The 19,633-nt window shown below is 39.6% G+C and overlaps 2 protein-coding genes across 2 annotated transcripts; both read left to right on the forward strand.

Moving 5' to 3' along the window:
• The first annotated feature begins 319 nt into the window (after positions 1-319).
• On the forward strand, positions 320-6,657 carry LOC144656679 (cationic amino acid transporter 2-like). Its single transcript, XM_078516922.1, has 4 exons — positions 320-436; positions 1,963-3,104; positions 4,044-4,620; positions 5,976-6,657. Exons 2-4 carry the CDS (start codon positions 1,965-1,967, stop codon positions 6,125-6,127), a joined length of 1,869 nt encoding a protein of 622 aa, XP_078373048.1. The 5' UTR covers positions 320-436; positions 1,963-1,964; the 3' UTR covers positions 6,128-6,657.
• A 9,633-nt stretch (positions 6,658-16,290) lies between these two features.
• On the forward strand, positions 16,291-18,375 carry LOC144656708 (cationic amino acid transporter 2-like). Its single transcript, XM_078516953.1, has 2 exons — positions 16,291-16,703; positions 18,025-18,375. Exons 1-2 carry the CDS (start codon positions 16,547-16,549, stop codon positions 18,162-18,164), a joined length of 297 nt encoding a protein of 98 aa, XP_078373079.1. The 5' UTR covers positions 16,291-16,546; the 3' UTR covers positions 18,165-18,375.
• Positions 18,376-19,633: the final 1,258 nt, after the last annotated feature.

Raw genomic sequence — 19,633 nt, forward strand, 5'->3', positions numbered from 1 at the left:
CTTTTACATCGGTAATTTCTTTCTCCTGGGAAAACAAATTGCAAATGCCACAGGAGCTCTGTCGTTGCTGCAGTAACGAATAATTTTCGTCGCCATCGATAAAACAAATCCCATGGGTCTTCGGTTAAAATACTCCTTGAGAAACATCACTGAGCATCTCTTATAGCTTCCTATCTTTTGTGGCGAGCATCTTTGGAAGTGCTGAGCTTTTTTGCAACCTTTAATCTCGGTCGGACCCTCATGAAAGCCGTTTTTCTCGAAAAAGACCGTTGTATATTTATGCACAGTGAGACATTTTCAACGAGCGTCTTGCAATGCGTTGTCCTCCTCTTAAACCGAACTGTTAAGCTATAAGCCACCCAAGACTGAAGACACAAACCGCTCTGTTCTTCTTCAAGTTTGCGTTCAGAATCCCAGCCATTCTGCCTGCTGACAGGTAAGATCTTTATGTACATTTGATCGGTTACCTTGGCTAGTGACGGGTCCTCAATGACTCGAGTTCAACTCTAGGTTTGCCATTTAGCGCTTTCGTGTTGCTTCGGTAAAGATAAAATCTACGTCGCGTCGAATAAAGTACGGATAACCTTTACCCAATGTTACAATGCTAGGCAGCGGTCAATATTCTCTGGTTCGTATTCCAAACCATGTAGCTTTCATAGTATGAAGGGCTTCGTTTAGCTCGTCTGCTGTCAGAGTTTTACAGCCTGCGAATACAGCCGCCTCTCATTATTCACCTCGGTTTCAAGCCAAATTTCGTTTACACGTTCATTCGGTTTTTCGGTGCTACGTCCTTCTTTGTCGCGATTCTCACAACTCGCGGCTTTTCGCTCGAACCTCGCTACTAGTTAATGTTAAATTTCTTTGCTAACGAGGATTTTTTTAAAACAAAGGAAAAACAGTTTTTCTGGCCGATTTTAACAATGGGTCATTGAATTTTAACGTTGTTAAAATCGTTGTTTAATTTGAACTGGAAAGTTTGCAAAAAATATGGAAAAAGACAAGCAATTTATACTGACTGTCTTGAAAGAACAACAGAAGGTGACCGGAGAGGGGGAGGGTCCAGGAAGGCGGGTATAGGGGGTAGTCAACAATGTTTTATGCGCGGAGCCCTGCCTCGAGGAAGAAAAAATAATCTTCTCATATACCGTCCATGGAAAGTAATACCCTTTTTCACATACTGTAAAAATAGGGTTTGTATTTCATTTAGACATAATTTATACTTATATTATATTATATAAACAATAGACCACACCAACATTCTACCAGCAAAAAGCAACTTATTTTGTACAAAATAAGAACCCGTTTAAGAACCTAAATTCCCTGTTCAAATGACACCATAAAAGTTTTCTTTTAGCTCACAGTTTTCAAGTATTTGATTTGCTTGGAAATTTGTCGTGTATAAAGAATTCTGTGTTTTTTCCAAACTGATCCAAGAGCATCGAATGCTGTTCTAACTATAACGGTTAAAATAGTCATCAAGTGTTTTTGTACAATTTTTGAAAACTTCAACATTTAGTATTATTTTCAAGTCCTAAAGCAACTTCCCCCCCTAAATTAATTAATATGAACCCTATATTCCTTTTCGATACACCATTTGCAAGGTATTGATCAGAGGATTTCTTAAACCACATCTACAAATAAGAAGAAAGTTACAACTTTGAAAGCGATGGGTTTAAAACGCAAAAAGAAAGAGGTTAAAAAAGTGTTTATCTCCGTCTATAGTAGGTATACCCCTAAACTATAGCTTATTGTTCAGCTGTCAGTGTGGTGGTTAATTACAGTAATGTCGCATGCTTTTTAGTGATCAATAATATTACAGATATGAGGGAGGGTACAATTTTCACTTTCAAAATGCCGATCTTTTCAATACCGTTTTGTGACAATTGGCACTCTCGGGAGTTTATTAATATACATGACCAGGGGATTAACCGTCATATTTTTTTCCATTTTATTTATTACCAGTCATGAATAGCTGTTCCAAAGTGTGCGACAACTTAACACGGAAAAAGCCCACAGAAGACTGGCTGTCGGAGAGCCCCCTTAAAAGATGTCTCTCAACCCTGGACCTAACCTCCATTGGGGTAGGGACGGTAGTCGGTGCAGGTCTCTACGTGGTCACAGGGGAGTTGGCACGTGACATTGCTGGACCCGCTGTTGTTATTTCATTCTTAATCGCAGCAATTGCAGCCCTATTATCTGGGATTTGCTATGCAGAGTTTGGTTGCCGCATACCCAAGGCTGGTTCAGCTTATGTCTACTCTTATGTAACTGTTGGAGAGTTTTGGGCCTTTGTTGTTGGTTGGAACATGATTCTAGAATATATCATCGCCGCTGCAAGCTTAGCACGAGCCTGTAGCGAGTATATCAACTCTTTTGCCCAAGGCTATATATACAAGTTCTTTATGAATGACATCGCCACATGGAACGTTCCAGCCATCGGAAGCTTTCCTGACTTGTTAGCTTTCACTTTAGCCTTGATTATTGCCATCATTGTCTCACTGGGAGCGCAAAAATCGTCTTTGGTAAATAAGATCATGACCTTTGTCAACCTTTCTGTCATAGCATTTATCATCTGCGCTGGATTTTACTTTGTCGACGCAAAGAACTGGCAAGGCAAATTTGCCCCGTACGGGGTGAGCGGTGTTCTGACAGCCGCGGGTAGCTGCTTTTATGCCTTTGTCGGTTTTGACGTAATAGGCACAGCAAGCGAAGAAGCTATCAATCCCAAACGTTCAGTACCACTGTCTATCATTCTAACCCTTGCGATCAGTTTCCTTGCTTATTTTGGAGTCGCCACAGTTCTAACGCTCATGATGCCTTATCGTGAATTGAACCAGTTTGCTCCTTTGGCTGAGGCGTTTGCCCAGCGTGGATTTGACGGTGCCAAGTACGTGGTGGCGACTGGAGGACTATGCGCAACAATAAGTACGCTGCTGACCAACTCCTTTGCGGGCCCACGTGTTGTGTATTCCATGGCTTCTGATGGTTTGCTGTTTAACTGGTTTGCGCATGTGCACGACAAGACGAAAGTTCCAGTTCGCGCAGCTTTGGTTAATGGAATGTTGATCGCAATCCTGGCTTTGCTGTTTGATGTAAAGCAGTTGGTAAGTTTGTTCGTTTGTCACATTACTATCCAAGATGACAAAAAACTGAACAGTTTGTGTTTTGACTCTGCTGTAGTTTGGGTTATATGAAGACAACTCCGCCCATTTTTCACGGGCTATTTATAGAAGTATCACGATATACACACTAAGGGCATAATTGTTTAAATCGACAAAAATTCAAAGTAACAGTGGGACACTGAACGGTTTTCAGTCAAGTCAAAAGCATCGGACAAAGAAAAACTTTTGAGTCCCCGACGGGAGTCGAACCCATGACCTGCCGCATGACTGGTCGGATGTTCTTACCACTGAGAGCTACAGAAGACTCGTGGCGAGCTTGGTCAAACTGAGTGCAGTTATGTACTGTAGCATCACGTAGTTTAAATTTTGTCTTTGTATTTATCATCAACATAATACTAAGGATGCTTTCATTTATTAGTGCACGGGGGGGGGGGGGGGGGTTGGCAAGATTGTGGTGAGGGGGGGGGGTTTACGTTATTTTGGGAAGCTAAGTAGGGGTTACTGCAAATTATGGCCAAAAAATGAAAAAAAAAATGAAAAACAGGGTGATTTACTGAGGGGAATGTGACATTTTTGCCTACCGACGAGGGGACTGGGTAATATTTGGAAGCCACTCCATGTGATTTTTCCATCCCCCCATGTACTAATATTAAAATGAAAGCCCCCTTAGCTAAAGTAGATAAAGTATCACAAAGAGAAAAAATAAACGAAAAAATGGCAAGGGTGAATATTCTTTGGTCAGATTAAAGCTTTTTCTATAGGTAAACTCTTTGACAATAGGGTGCCAAATGACATAAGCTCAAGCCATGACTATGCGCGAGAACTGATGTCAAGCGAATCTATTTGAAGCAGAAACACAGTTCTGTAAAATCCTGGGATTCAAATTCTTCTTTATAATGAATACATGTACTTTTATTTCAGGTTGAAATGCTGTCTATTGGCACACTAGTAGCGTACACAATGGTAGCAATTGCTGTGTTGGTGACGCGTTACACACCTGGAGTTCAAAGCGTCACAATGGACATGGACAACAGCAAAGAAAAGACCAAAACATGGCTGAAATCAATCTGCTGCCGTCCTGGGGAAACTGAAGGCCAAGATGATCTTATTCCAGAGGTCAGCTATCACCAGGTTCAAAGCAATGACGAAGATTCTCCAACAAGTACAACGCAACCAGACGGAGAAACAAGCTGCCGTGCCCGTGTTGGTGCATTTGTGCTGACTGTATCCATAACAGGTCTCACAATTTGCCTAACTCGTACTTATCCACTCTTGGCTAAAGGGGAACCTTGGCCACTCATTCTTTGCTGCATCTTTGGCTTGACTATTGTCGCTTCTTTGATGTTCATCACCAGACAGCCCAGAAATTCCGCCACATTCCCGTTCATGGTTCCAGGAGTCCCGATCATTCCAGCTCTTACGATCTTTTTCAATGTTCTTCTGCTGGTGATGCTAAACCATTGGACTTACATCAGATTCAGCGTTTGGATGGCTCTAGGTGAGTTAGTTGACGTTTGTTTGTGTGATTATATTTGTATCCACGCATGCATAATAAGGCCAACTTTAATAACGTATACTTTGGTAACCACGGACCAAAAAGAGAGATTGGGCCCGAGTCAACAAGATGTCCTTTGGAAAAACTTATCCCAGCTAGCACCATAACAAGCTAATTTAAATGCTAGCATCAGGCTAAGAGGTTCAAGACAAAACCAGTGTTAAAACCAGTACGTTTGAACTAGAGCGATTTTCCCCCGAACTGAGTGTCGTAAAACCATGCAAAACTAAGTAATGGCTCTGACCAATCACAAAGGACACAGACAATCCAGTGAACCAATCAAAACTCGAAACAAATACATGCAGCCGGCGTGAAGCGCGGGAAAACATGTGCGAGAGAGTTGTGATTGGTTTTGGTTTTATTTGTGATTGGTCGAGAAAGTGGCGCGAGGTTTATTTAAACCATTCTCTGAACGTAGTAACGCAAAACCAAAGCAATCACACCGGCCAATCACAGAGGACACAGACAATCCAGGAAACCAACCAACACTTGGAGCAATTACGTGTAGCCAGCGTGAAGCGCGGAAAAATGCGTGCAGGCGAATTACAAATGATTTTGGTTTTTTTTATTTTGACTGGTCGAGAAAGTGGCGCGAGTTTTTTTTAACCATTCACTAAGCGTAGTAATGCAAACCAAAGCAAAGGCGAATTACCTTCGATACTCAAGTAAAAATAGCTCTGCAAGGACGTCCTAGTTTACGCCGTATAGCTTAGCTCCTTAATACCCACTCTCTTAGCTCCCTTTTTCTTCGCTGAAATGATTGGGGAAACTCAGTGAACCTAATTTTGTTTTCCAAAGAGTCAACGAAACGTGCATAATTGGCAGCATGCGAATAAAAATAACCTTTCACGAGTGTCAGTACCCTGCGAACAGGGTCTCCTTCGATCTTCCTAGAAAAATCTGGAAGAGGAATAGTCTTCTTCCTCTTGCCGATTTTGCTAGGAAGATCGAAGGAGACTCTGCTTGCAAGGTAGAGCGTCAGTTGTTTTCTTGAGCATGACACAACTCTCATAGTGCCTCTCTTTACCCAGGTGTATAAATAGGTACCAGCGAATTTTATATTGGGGGGTAACCCTGCGATGGACCATTCCTAGTCGCTTAATGCTAGTGAAATCAGTATAAGCTCCGGCCTGATGGGTGCTAGGCTTGAACGCTGACTTACTTTTCACGAGTATCAGTGAAGATGCCGCTCATTTTCTCGTCACCAGGAATGCTAGATGATCTCGATTGCAAATATTTTATTGTTTTTCGATCTTTGCTGTTATGCTCACAATTTAACTGTTTTTTTTTTGTTCTAGGTCTACTCGCGTACTTTTTCTATGGCTACAGCCACAGTGTGGAAGGCGTCAGACCATACGAAAAATCGGAGACACAGTTTATTCTATCAGAGACTCCTGATTTTGGAAAAGAGGTTGAAGAATATCCGGCACCTCCTAAATCAACAATATAATAATAAATGAATGGATTGACAATCTGAAACTATAACTATTACTTAGAATCACACGTCACTTTTCGTCCTAGTAACAGGAAACACACTGTACAAGCATTCGTATACAGTGAAATTCCGAAATCGGCTTATTTTTGTTCAACATTAAAGGCTTTTTTGAGGGGTTTATTTTGGGAGGGGCTTTGTATCATAAGTAATTTTTGCGTCTTATTGTTTTCGGACGCTGATGATATGAGCCCAACTATTTTTCAAACGCAAAAACTAATTCCGATACAGTTTTTGAAAAATGGTTAGGCTTACATCATTTGTTCAAAAGGGATAAATACGCCGCACGTCAAAATGCTCTATGGTAAAACCCCCTAAACATAACGATATGAAACACAAAACAAGTTCTACAATTATCAAAAGAACTTCAAAAGTCTGAAAAATACTGTAATGGCATTAATTACAAAACAATTTTTACAGTACGGGGTTTTATGATCGAAAGAAATTTTACTGTCACGGTTATATTCAAGAGCTGAAACTTAATATAGGCCTATAATTCCTGAAGGCTTACTATTGGAAGGACATTTGAGTCTAAGATATTTGGGAGGGGGGTTTGGGGTGGAGGCTTATTTTCGGGGGGCCCAATATCTCAATTTTGTGATATTTCCGCTGGTCGGACTCCAGGAGTATCAACAGTTCGTGTAGTGTTTTTTGGAACTGACGTTTGAACAACCTGGGAAGAAATCTTTAACTTCAGGCAAATATAACCTTTACAAGAGCTACTTTAGTTTGTTGGTTGGCTTTCCAGTCTGTGATCAATAAAAAATTGCACGATGGCAGGTTGTGCGTGTAACAAGTATAACTGAGTGACTATATTTCATTTTTCTTCCTTCTCATTCTACAGGTAAACAAACCTTTTCAAAGAGATTCTTTGTTCAAAAGATTTTTGTGATTGATTAAAAGTGATTTTTTTCTTTGTTTAATATATAATCGGTGGCTAGTTGAAAAGTTAAGGTTGCTTTTGAATGACATGCCAAACTGTACACATTGATCAGAGTTTAGTTGTCTTACAATGCTTGAGAATGGGCGGACTTAATTGTATGACCGGTGTGAGATACAGTCGAAGCTCCCTTAACGGACACTCTCGTAAGAGGACAGCTCTACTTACGGCCGCCTTGTTGGAAACCCCGTTTTAAGGAGGCTCGATGTAGTTTTTTTAGCCGAAGGGTGGTTGTTTTGAAAATTAAAATTATCTAGGAAGCCAATGTTCGATTTTTGCCAAAATACACCATAATGATCAAATATGACCAAATTTCAATTTTTTACTCGTCACTTTGTCACAAAGGTTACCATAGCAACCATTGACGTTTTCTTTTGTTCTCAAACAAGCTTGGTTTTCTCGAAATCTAGACTGACACTTGGTATTCATTTTTTGATATGTTCAAGTACAGTAGATTTACTACCTGTGCTCAAAATTCTAGGAAAATCTGTAAGAGCGTTTTAGAGTAAATCAAGAATGAAGTTTTTGGTATTTTCTTATAATTTCTTACAATCGGCAGTCGATATATTTTAACAAATTAAAGCAAAAAGTCTTTCGCTTTTAGTTAATGGTCTTTGATGGTGTAAGTATTTATATATCAGTGAGAGAAACTGTGCTCAAATAATATGAAACAATTTTAAGGCGCCTATTTTATATTAAAACGGTGTTTTTCTGAAAATTTCATTCTTGATTTACTTGAAAACGCTCTTACAGATTTTTCTAAAATTTCGTCAACAGTTAGTCAATCTACTAAACTTTAACATATCAAAAAACAAACACCAAGTGTCAGTCTAGATTTCGAGAAAACCAAGCTTGTTTGAGAACAAAAGAAAACGTCAATCGTTGCTATGGTAACCGTTGTGACTAAGTGACGGGTAAAAAATTAAAATTTGGTCACATTTGATCATTATGGTGTATTTTGGCAAAAATCGAACATTGGCTTCCTAGGTAATTTTAATTTTCAAAACAACCACCCTTAGTCTAAAAAAACTACATCGAGCCTCCTTAACTCCCATACAAACTCTGTATTTTTACGTTCTCGTAAGCGGACATTCCCGTAAGCGGCCGCGAACACTTTCACAGATTACGACTTAGACGTTTTCTTTGTTTTTAAGCTCCCGTAAGCGGACACCCCAAAGAAAATCCTTTAACAAACCTCTGTATCTTGTTTTTATCAATCGACTTCACATCGCCGTTCGTCACAATGATTTTACAGTAATTCCAGTACCATATTTCAGTGTTGGTTTTGTCATCCACGTCCGTCCGGTTATTGTTAGCTGGGCAAGCTCCTGTTAGCGGCCATCTTTCCCCTACACCTTTAGTGGCAGCTTACGAGAACCATTCTCGTAAGTGGCCAGCTCCAGTTACGGACACTTTTTTCGCGTCCCGAGGGTGTCCGCCTACGAAAGCTTCGACTGTAGTTGCCTTATTACTCAGAAGACAAAATCGGCAAAGTCAGTTTATATTAAGAGAAGTGTTTGCTTTCTGGAGGTTTTCGTTGATCCGGACTTTCAGTTGTTCGACGACGTTTAGGCCATGAGAAAAGAATTGAGCTTTCCAACAAGTTACGATATGCCAAATACTCGCTATGAATCTTGGTGCACTTAACTTCTCAGAAACAATTGAGAATTATCTATCAAAGCGGTAATCGTCTAGGCCATGATATTCCATTGGGGGTTTGCTAACAGTAGAGTATGTTTAGACGATTATTTTTCCCAAGATGAATCATCGACGACATAACTCAGTGGCAAGAGAAAGTTCATTTAATGTGGAAAGGGGGGAGGGGTTTGAAGATGTTGAGGGGGCCCCTGAAAATTTTGGGGGTATGTTGGGGGGGGGGGGGGGGTCTCTGAAAGTGTCATGCACATTGGGGGGTTCTGAAAATTTAATGAAAACCTGAAGGGTGGTCTTGTGTTTTCTCAGGTAAACGACGCTACATCTTTATAACCCTCCTTTCCATATTAAGTGAACTTTGCTTAAAGGAACAGCGAGTTTGTTAGCGGGATCGCGAAGGAAGTGTGAAGCTGTATCGCTTAAACGTGAGGCAAGCGGATTTTCTGAACGAAGTTCGAATATTCTGAAGCGAATTTTATTTAATTAATATTTTTGAATTAATATATTTTAGAGGCATGACATTCATGGACAATTCAAACTTGCAAAGCAGTCAATTAATGCTTTGAAGAGTGGTGTTTTCATAAGATTCCTTTCGCGCGCAAACGTAAAATTTAAAAAATAATAATAATAAAATAAATGGAAATTTACAGTGGGATCTTCCACTAGGTGGCTCTTCTTGATCCCACTGATTCCAGATCGAATTGGAATTTGGAAATGTTGGTTTTTGTGGAGGGAGGAAAACCTGAGAACCCGGCGAAAAACCCTCGGAGCAAGGACGAGAACCAACAACAAACTCAACCCACATATGGTACCGGGCCGGAATCGAACCCGGGCCACATTGGTGGGAGGCGAGCGCTCTCACCACTGCGCCATCCCTGCTCCCCATTACAGCTAGCGAGGGGTTTTAATTAGAAAATGAATCACTCGTGTATCTATTTTGCAGTTGAATTTTATTTTTAACAGAATACAGCAAATCATTATGCACCGAATAATGATTACCACAACCATCCTTTTCCAACAAGAGCTAATGTGTCAATTGAAAATTCATTTTCAAAAAACAGAACAAAAACGTAAAGCAAATCATTGTGCACCGACTAATGATTACCACAACCATCCTTTTCCAAAAAGAGCTAATGTGTCAATTGAAAATTCATTGTCGTAAACAGAAATACCAATCCTTTTGCCAACTATGATACCGTCACCTGCCAGTTTGGCAGTTAATGTTCCCTCTTCTACTTTTGCTCCAGTTGATACACCAATTCCGAGGTGAAGGTTGACTGGTCCAGCTTTGGCGTCAGTCATTGTTAGCCGCGCTTTTACTTCACCCCCTAGCAGATGACCTTCTTTAAAAAAACTTTCCAAATCCAGTCCAGCTTTGGCACCAAGGTCACCTCCTAGAAATCGAGCATTTACTTTGACATCCTCGTTAGCAACATGGAAGACGTGTGCTCGTGCCCCCGCGCCAACCGTTGCACCCCATTCACTTTTCTTTAGTCCAGCGTCAGCTGAAGCTTCTAATACGCTGTGAAGATCGTCCCCAGCAACCCGAGCTCCCGCTCCAGCCTTTAACTTGTTTTTGTCAGCTTTGGCGTATGTTCGGCGAGAGGACGTTTCGTATTCCATGATCTGTTAAATGAATACAGAATTGTTTAATGTGCCTGTGAAAATAAGGCCTGAAATAATAGCTGAACTGCAAGCCAAAAGACCAAAGAAAAAGACGTCCGGGCCCATTTTGCGCGTTACATTCTTTCCCCCACTCTAGAAACCTTGAGCCTTGAGGTTCTTTTCATGGGAGCAGTTGATTTTTACCCTACGTTTAATGTCCTCCACCCTGTCCTTACGTTTACGATGGAACAAGATCCGCTTCATTATATGGGAACTGAGCTCATAACACTCTTATAAGAAAGCCGACTACCACTGGCTTATTCTTGCATTTCCAAAGCTACACGGATAAACGCTACATAAATGAGATTAGTTATTCTGTACGACCAGGCTATAAACCTCATGAATTCCACCATTAACAGTTCTATTCAAATTAGATTATTGGATAAACAAAGAAAATAAAAGCCAAATATAGCAGTGCCATAAGAATCCATATCCCGTTCAGTTCAATGCAGTCGGAAGACAAATGCGTGATCTTAGTCACAAGATTGGCACTACAACTCTTATTTGTCAGCAAGGTTATGTGGACTAACAGCCCGATATTTCTAAACATAAGATCTTGGCAATTCGAAAGGATTTAATGTTGATCCATGGGGATATCAGCCTCCTGCTAAAGGGAATTTGTCAAGATATTCAGTCTCGTCTTCTTTTTACAAATCGTTTCATCAGGGCCACGCTTGGCGAAATAATTTGTTGTAGGACTCTTCTTTCCAAAACGCTAATAGGAGAGGTCCACAAACTGTTAAGATTGCATTACATGTGGCATCGGCGACTTCAAAGCGTATACATTTTCTTTCTTCCAACGGCTAAAAAAAACTACTTAAGAAGCACTACGAAGCAGGATGGTCTGAACAACTGCCCACTAGCGTATGCATTGTCACAAATCGATTGCACTCGACACTGTTAAGATTGCAACTGAAAGAGGTTTGCTTGCGCCAACGAACTACGAAAAGGACATTTTGGGAAATTTGAGTAGGGGTATGCGCTTGGCTTGGTTTACGATGAGAACTCCGAAAATTGTTGCCGAGAAAACGTCATATTTCAATTTTAAAGAAACAAACCTTACTCATACTACGATTTAAATTCACCTATACAATATTCATAATCATATCATAGTACCGTACCTCAGTGCTTAGTTGTAAGTTAGCGGTTGTAGTTGGGTATTCCTAAACAAGTAAAACGAGAATAGCATCAACGACGCATTCAGAGAAAAGCAGTCTTCAAATCAAGACATTTAAAGTGATAATAACCACAACAAAGTAAAGAAAGTTTTGTCGCTAAAAATTCCGCTTACCTTTTAGTACATCCAAAGATCTACTGATGGAGTGAACCAAGGGTGTACGTTTAAATAACCACAACACGGAATTAATCGTCATTCGATGGCCTGTTTGAAATAAATGTTCCTTGGGTATAGCAGCTAAAGGAATGTTTGGAATTTTGTTTTTATTCCTTGTTGCTTTGTGAACTAAGTGGGTGTATTGCTAATTGAAATCAGCGTTATTGCATAGAGCCGTGGAATGTAAATCTGTTCCTATAAACAGACAAAAGATGCTTTGCAGTTTCTGATGCGCTATTATTCTATGCGTACGATTTCGCCAATTAAACCAAGCAGCAACATCATGAATATTGCAAGAAATAAAAATTCTTATTATTTGCACCTTCGAACTTGAAATAAACATTTTCTCACGTTGTACCTTATTCTTACTAATTTTCGCCCCTACTTAATTTCGCGAAAGTCCGAGAGCCGAATTTCGCGAGTATTTGTTTTCGCGATTGCAAGAAAAATTAGAGAAAAAGTGTACTAAATTTCGCGATTTTGTCTTTGTTTTATAAAGCATTCGTCAGACCAAGAATAGGGACAACTGGAAATATATCAATGTCTGGCCCAATGTAACTACAACGGGAGCCTGCAAACGGAAACTTTGGTGACTGTACCATAGTTAGTAGAGGGGACAATCCCCTCTACTAACCATGAATGTACTAAAGAGGTTTTGGCCGATTTACAAGGACGAAACAGCAATCCGAGGAGGGATTCTAGTCAAAAACAAGACGGAAAGACAGTTTTAAAACTTTTGTTCTTTTGATATATAATATGATATTAATTCTCGCGTGTTTAAAGTTCGCGCAATGTTTTCTTCGCACGTACTAAATTTCGCGATTATTTTGAAATCGCGAAAATCGCGAAAATTAGTACTCGCAAAAATTAATAAGAATAAGGTATCTCCTGAAAGATAATCTGTCAGTTTGGGCAGATCTTATAGCCATCTGATGCAAGAATGGTTCATCTTACATCCGCACTTTGGTTTACCAAACCTTTTTGTGTTGATTTTTACACTGTTGAACGTTTATGTGACTTTAAAACAGAAAGTAACAACAAAGGTTGGTACACATGAAAATGCATTCTCGTCACCAGAGCCGCCTGTCCCATTTAGCGAGCTGGTTGTTGAAAACAGTGATCTAGGTAAAAGGAAAGATGCTAAAGACGGCGCATCGAGTAAGACGGCATAAATTTTATGAAAGGTAAATTTCCTTGTGACTATTGGGAAGGCTCAATATTGTATGCCGAGACCATTTTAGAGTTGTGTTTTAGTCGCTGTGATATGCGCTAACGTACTAGTAATTGAGTGCAAAGTAGGACGAAAACCCTTAACTAATTAATGATCTATTAGCGATGCTGATCTGCTAACCCATTGCAAACAAAAGATGAAGTCTAAACCAAAGAAGTTTTAACAGCAGGCTCAACTTATTGTGGAATTTTGTCCACTCAAAGCTCAGTTGCTTCAAACTCAAACGCCTGTTTATCTCTGTGTAAAATCCGTGTTTCTCGTCGTCACCTAAGCTAACAGCCTGATAGAAGTAACCGACCTTTCGCGGAATTTACATGTGCTTCACTGATCAGTAATTGTTACGTGACACTTTTGTTATTCAATGAGATGCAAAATAGTGGCCGGGTATTCTAGAATCTAGCCGAGCTGAGATCGTGGTCAAGTTGTCAATTTAATTACATCCGCTCATTAGGAACGAACAAAAAGCTTGTTGCGCTGCTGGTCTAGCACTAATTACAAGTTCCGTTTTCACCTTGGATGACCTGAACAACAAAAGTTAATTATTAACTTCCGTTAGAAACCGAGCTTTATTCCAAAGGAACCACTAGCTTGACCGATTCGAGGTAAAAATAAACCTTAGAAGCTGTTTAGATAAAAGTAAGCATGTTTTTCATTTTTGGCTTTTCCAATCTATTTGAATGATACAGATTTTAATCTTAAAGAAGCAAATTACTGGTCTGTCGAGGTCTGCCCTGGTCTGGCTGGTGCGTGCCTCTCTTGATATTGGACCATCAGTATGTTCGCGAAGCAACCATACGCCAAAGACTCGCTTTGAATGGCGTCTGTCTATACGAGAATTTTTTACAAGACTTACGGATAATAGTGCAGTTAGCAAAATAAATAGAAATTTCATGATCCACGGACAGTTCCATTATGCTGATAACTATCTGGTAATTAATCTTCCCCGGGCCAATATGATTTTTCACCGTATATTCCTTCCTAATCTTGTTTGTGTAGTTTGCTTCCCAAGTCTTAGCAAAAAACCTGCTTATATATTTGTATTGTTTGACAACCTCATGACAACCTAATTATGGTCGGACATGCTGACCATCTAATTTGAGTAGTGAAATTTTAGTACTTTTCACTAAAATGTCAGCGATAGCGTTTTTGTGATTGCAGCGTGAGTTGCATTCATGTGGCCCACTTGAATCCTTTCTTAAGTAACGGTGGGCGGTGCAAATGATTTGCACCGCCCACAAGGATCAAAAGGTTTGTTACGCTGTTGATCACTAATTGTTCTGTTTGTGTTGAAGTTTTTTATTCCGCTTACTATTTTTGCTTAAAGCATCCTGTTATTTTCACCTTGGATGAGCTGAACTTGGGACCATGTTCATTGACATCGCTCTTGCCACAATAATAGGAACATGTTCAGTCAGCCCACCTTCTCTGGAATCTCCATCAGAGGCTTGAGTCCGTCTACAAACATCCTCGTACCCAGGGTCTTCGTTCCCTTTGACCAGCGGTCAGAAAACTGGTATTAAAAATTACCAGTAATTTTTCCGTCCTAAAGAAATGCAGCGGAAAACTGGACTGCTTGATTTACGAAATGCTATTTATTAGAAAGAAGAAACCTAATCTGAACACGCAATCGGATTCTATCCGCGCGAAACTATTTGTTTAAAACAAATATGTTAATGAAACATCACACCTCTAACCGCATATATAACACTGTTGAACCGTTATTTTATTTGTCACTTGAAAATGATGTCAGGATAACATCGATACTGGGATAACTAGTGCAATAGAAGCAATGAAATCTGTAAACTGGTGTTACACCGCACACCTTATATTTAATGTGGTGTTTATGAAAAAATCAAACTAAGCTATTGATTTGCCAAGAAGGCATTTCTTATAGCTAATTGTTTATGCGCATCCTCACTGCGCACGTAATTCATGTCGCAAGGCCATTGAGCGCACAGACGCACTTCCACAAAATGTGACTAATGCTGGATTTCCACTGACGCGTATTTTTTTACGTGCGTTTACGTGCGTGAAAAAATTTAGAGAGAATGTATGAACGACTTGCTAAGTGTGTACGCAAGTCGTTCAAATATTGTCTCTAAAGTTTTTCACGCACGTAAACGCACGTAAAAAAATACGCGACAGTGGAAATCCACCTTAAGATTGTTTGCCTCCGTTTACTCATCTTCGTTATTTTTAACTAGAAATCCTGTAAACCATGCTGAATTACGTGCGCCGATTTTTAGGCGAGGACGTAGTCTCGAGCCTTATGTTATGAAGCGGATTTCGCGGTTTGGGGTTACAACGGGCGATAGGCGATGGGCGATGTGACTATGAACCGAACCGAGGGGGATTGGTAACTAAGAATATGGTTTGATTTGTTTGCGTCCGCCATCTTGGCTGTTCGGTCGTGCATGTGAGACTTTTTCGCAGCCAGAAGCCTTGACTCGAAGTAAGATTGGTAGCTGATATTTTTTGCGCTCACTTTCAAACATATTGAGATATCATAGTACACAAAAACCTTATCGACACACCGATAGGTCGAGGGACTAAACTAAATTGTGGTTTACGAGCTGAGAGTCAGCTGGTGAGTGCTGTTTCAGCCAGACCTTTGCTTTTAGTCATGACTGAAGTTGAACTGAATATAAAGCACTGAAAGCAATAAAAGCTTAAGCACGGCTAATTAAACATCAGAATTGATATATTTGATACCTCTAGCTAGTTACGGGCCTGGGCGTGTTCATGATACACTTAGTCATTCATTGTACAAAATTTTCCTTAAATCGTCAAAAAAGTCAAAGTAACAGTAAGATACTGAACGGTACGTTTTCAGTCAAGACAGGAGCATGGAGCAAAGGAAACCTTTTGAGTCCCCCACGGGAATCAAACCTTGCCAGGCCGTGCTCTAACCACTAAGCAACAGGGAGACTCGTGGCGAGCTTAAACATGCTGAATGTAGTTATGTACTGTAGGATCACCTAGTTTAAAATTTGTCTTTGTATTAACCATCGAAAAAAAACTTACCTAAAGTAGATAAAATATCACAAAGGGAAAAAAATAGACCAAGAAATGGCAAAAGTGATTAAGTTTAGGGGAGATTAAACGGAGTACTTTTTAGATTTATTGAAAGTAGGGCGTCAAATGTTATCAACACGAGAACTGAACCATGTCAGGCGAATCTGTCTAAAGCAGCAACACAATTTCGCTAAATTTCGGGGTTTTTCTTTTGACTGAAACTAGGCGCACTTCTATTTCAGGTCGAAATGTTGTCTATTGGCACACTAGTAGCGTCCTGGGGAAAATGAAGGTCAAGATGTTCTTATTCCAGAGGTCAGCTATCACCAGGTTCAAAGCAATGACGAAGATTCTCCAACTAGTACAACGCAACCAGACGGAGAAACAAGCTTCCGTGCCCGTGTTGGTGCCTTTGTGCAGACTGTATCCATAACAGGTCTCACAATTTGTCTTACTCGTACCTACACACTCTTGGCTAAAGGCGAGCTTTGGCCAATCATTCTTTGCTGCATCTTTGGCTTGACTATTGTCGCTTCTTTGATGTACATCACCAGACAGCCCAGAAATTTCGCCACATTCCCGTTCATGGTTCCAGGAGTCCCAACCATTCCAGCTCTTACGATCTTTTTCAATGTGTTACTGTTGGTGATGCTGAATCATTGGACGTACATCAGATTCAGTGTTTGGATGGCTCTAGGTGAGTTGACGTATGTTGGTCTGATTAAATTTGTATCAATGCACACTTATGTCCAGGATTGAACGCAAGTATTGTTTAATAGGTACTTTATGTTTGACAGTGTTATTTGACATTTCCATATTACTTCATATTTGACAGAATTTGGTGTGTTTTGGTGGACTTTTATTACACCCGCTTTCAGTGTTACGTGCATAGCTTTCTTTCTACATCCATCTTTCGACATCATCTTTCGACTTCGTCTTTCGACGTGCTGTTTGAAATGAACCAATCAAAACCGATGCATACCGTTGTTGGTTTCGTGCAAAGGAGCACACAAGGTCAGAAGGTCATGCCAGTGGGCTGTGATTGGTGGATTTCGATCCGTGTTGTTTGTTCACCACGTCGAAAGATGGATGTCGATAGAAAGCCGCTATGCACCTAACACTGAAAGCGGGTGTAACGAGGACACTTTGTGATGCCTGTCACGAGGAACGTGCATCTCATAAGCGTTTAATTCTGGACATATCTGTCAATGCATGCACAACAAGGCTAAACTTAACGTATACTTTAATAACCACGGACGAAAAAGAGAGATAAGTCCCAAGTCAAAAATGCAACATGATGTCCTTTGGGAAACTTATCCCAGCTATCACCATAACAAGCTAGTGTAGAGAATTTAAATTCTAGCATCAGGCTAAGAGGTTCAAGACAAAAACCAGTGTGAAAACCAGTACGTGTGCACTAGAGCGCAAAGAGTCAACGAAACGTGCATGATTGGCCGTATGCGAATAAAAACAACCCTTCACCAGTGTCAGTTGTGTTCTTGGGCAAAACACCACCCAGGAGTATAAATGGTCACGGACAAATGTAATGCTGGGAGTAACCCCGCGATGGACTAGCATCCCATCCAGAGAAAAGTAGTAATATTCCTTGTCGTTAAATGCTACAGAAACCAAAATAAGGGGTGTCGAAAGGTTCTCCAAAAAAGGCGAGTCTCGCAGAATTTTAGCCAAATTTCATGGGTCTCGTCGCCTCGATTTTTTCTTTGATGTCTTCTCGGAGTCTCGATTGCTTTTGCAAGGCTAAAAAGGTCTCGGGCTTGCAGAAAAGATATCAGTCTCACCGTCTCGCAAAGTCTCGCATTTATACCATTCAACACTCCTAAAATAAGGTGTGGTCTGATAGGGCGCTAGGCTCGAACATCGGACTTACTTTTCAAGAGTATCAGTGAAGATGCTGCTCATCCCGTCACTCAGAAATGCAAGATGATCTCGATTGCTAATATTGTTTTGTTTTTCGATCTGTACTGTTATGCTCAAAATGTAACTGTTCATTTTTCTAGGTCTACTTGTGTACTTTTTCTATGGCTACAGCCACAGTGTGGAAGGCGTCAGACCATACGAAAAATCGGAGACACAGTTCATACTATCACAGACTCCTGACTTTGGGAGAGAGGTTGAAGAATATCCGGGCACTTCCTGAATCAACAATATAATGATAAATGAATGGATCGACAATCTACAAATATAACTATTACTTAGACCCACACTTCACTTTTCGTCCTAGTCACACACTGTACAAGCATACGTACACTAAAATTCCGAAATTGGCTTATTTTTGTTAAACATTAAATGCTTTTTTTGAGGGGTTTATTTTTGGAGGGGCTTTGTATCTGAGGGAATTTTTGCGCCTTTTTTTTTTTTTTTATTTTTTTTATTTTTTTTATTTATTTACAACACAAACATACTAATACTTACATATATAAATGTATATAATATTACAAAAAAATTAAAACGCGGAACTCACATTAACTATGCTTACAATATTTAGGAGACTTATGTTTTAACAAACTAAAGCTACGATTACACTTTAATGCTACACACTACTACATATACAATAAGGCTACGTTATTTGTACAATGCTACATGATACAAGGAAGGCCAGAACTAAGCGAATAACAAAAAAAAAAACAAAAAATAAATAAATAAATAAATAAATAAATAAAAAAAAAAAAAATAAATAAAATAAAAATAAAAGCGAAAAATAAACAAGACAAACAAACAAACAATAAGATGCTCAAATACTTATTTGTGATTTGGATTTATGCTTTTCAATTTCAAGGTGACTTTTAAGTATAGCAAAAAAAGCTTCCCAGATATACTCTTCTTCTCTCCGTGACGCATTATAGATATAAAATTTAGCAATGATTAAACAGAGGTTTAAACCAAGGCGACGAGGAAGATCTTGAGTGAACCCGTAGATTATATCCTGTTCTGATAAGGTGATAAAGTCTGAGTGCTTTCTATTCCACCAGAAAGCAAACTGAGACCAAAAGGTTTGTACAAAAGAGCATGTTACAAAAAGGTGTTTCAAGGTTTGTGTCTCGTTACAAAGATGGCATTGCTCCTGTTGAACAAGTGAATCTCTAAAAAGAGTGGCATTAGTGGGCAAAATGTGATGGATAATCTTAAACTGTAAAATAGTGAGTCTAATGTCTTTAGTAACTTTAAAGGGGATACTGTAAGTAAGTCGTATTGTTTCTTCGTCGAAATTAGCCTGTTTCATCCTCTTTTCAGCCGTAGGTTTTTCAAATTTTATTCTTGCGCCTTATTGTTTTCGGACGCTAATTCCCTTTCGAAAAAATGATATGAGCCTAACTATTTTTCAAACGCGAAAATTACTTCCGATACAATTTTAGAAAAAAGTGGTTGAGCTTGTATCATTTGTTCGAAAGGGACAAGTAAGTCGCACGTGAAAACGGCTCTATGGTAAAACTCTCTAAACGTAATATGAAACACAAAACAAGTTCTACAATATTATCAAAAGAACATAAAAAGTCTGAAAAATACTGTAATAGCATTAATTACAAAACAACTTTTACCATAGGGGTTTTATGATCAAAAGAAAATTTTACTGTTATTCAAGAGCTGTAACTTAATATACATATTCCC

Source organism: Oculina patagonica, chromosome 6, assembly GCF_052425735.1.
Source record: "Oculina patagonica isolate OP01 chromosome 6, crgOcupat, whole genome shotgun sequence".
NCBI classification, from domain to species: Eukaryota; Metazoa; Cnidaria; class Anthozoa; order Scleractinia; family Oculinidae; genus Oculina; species Oculina patagonica.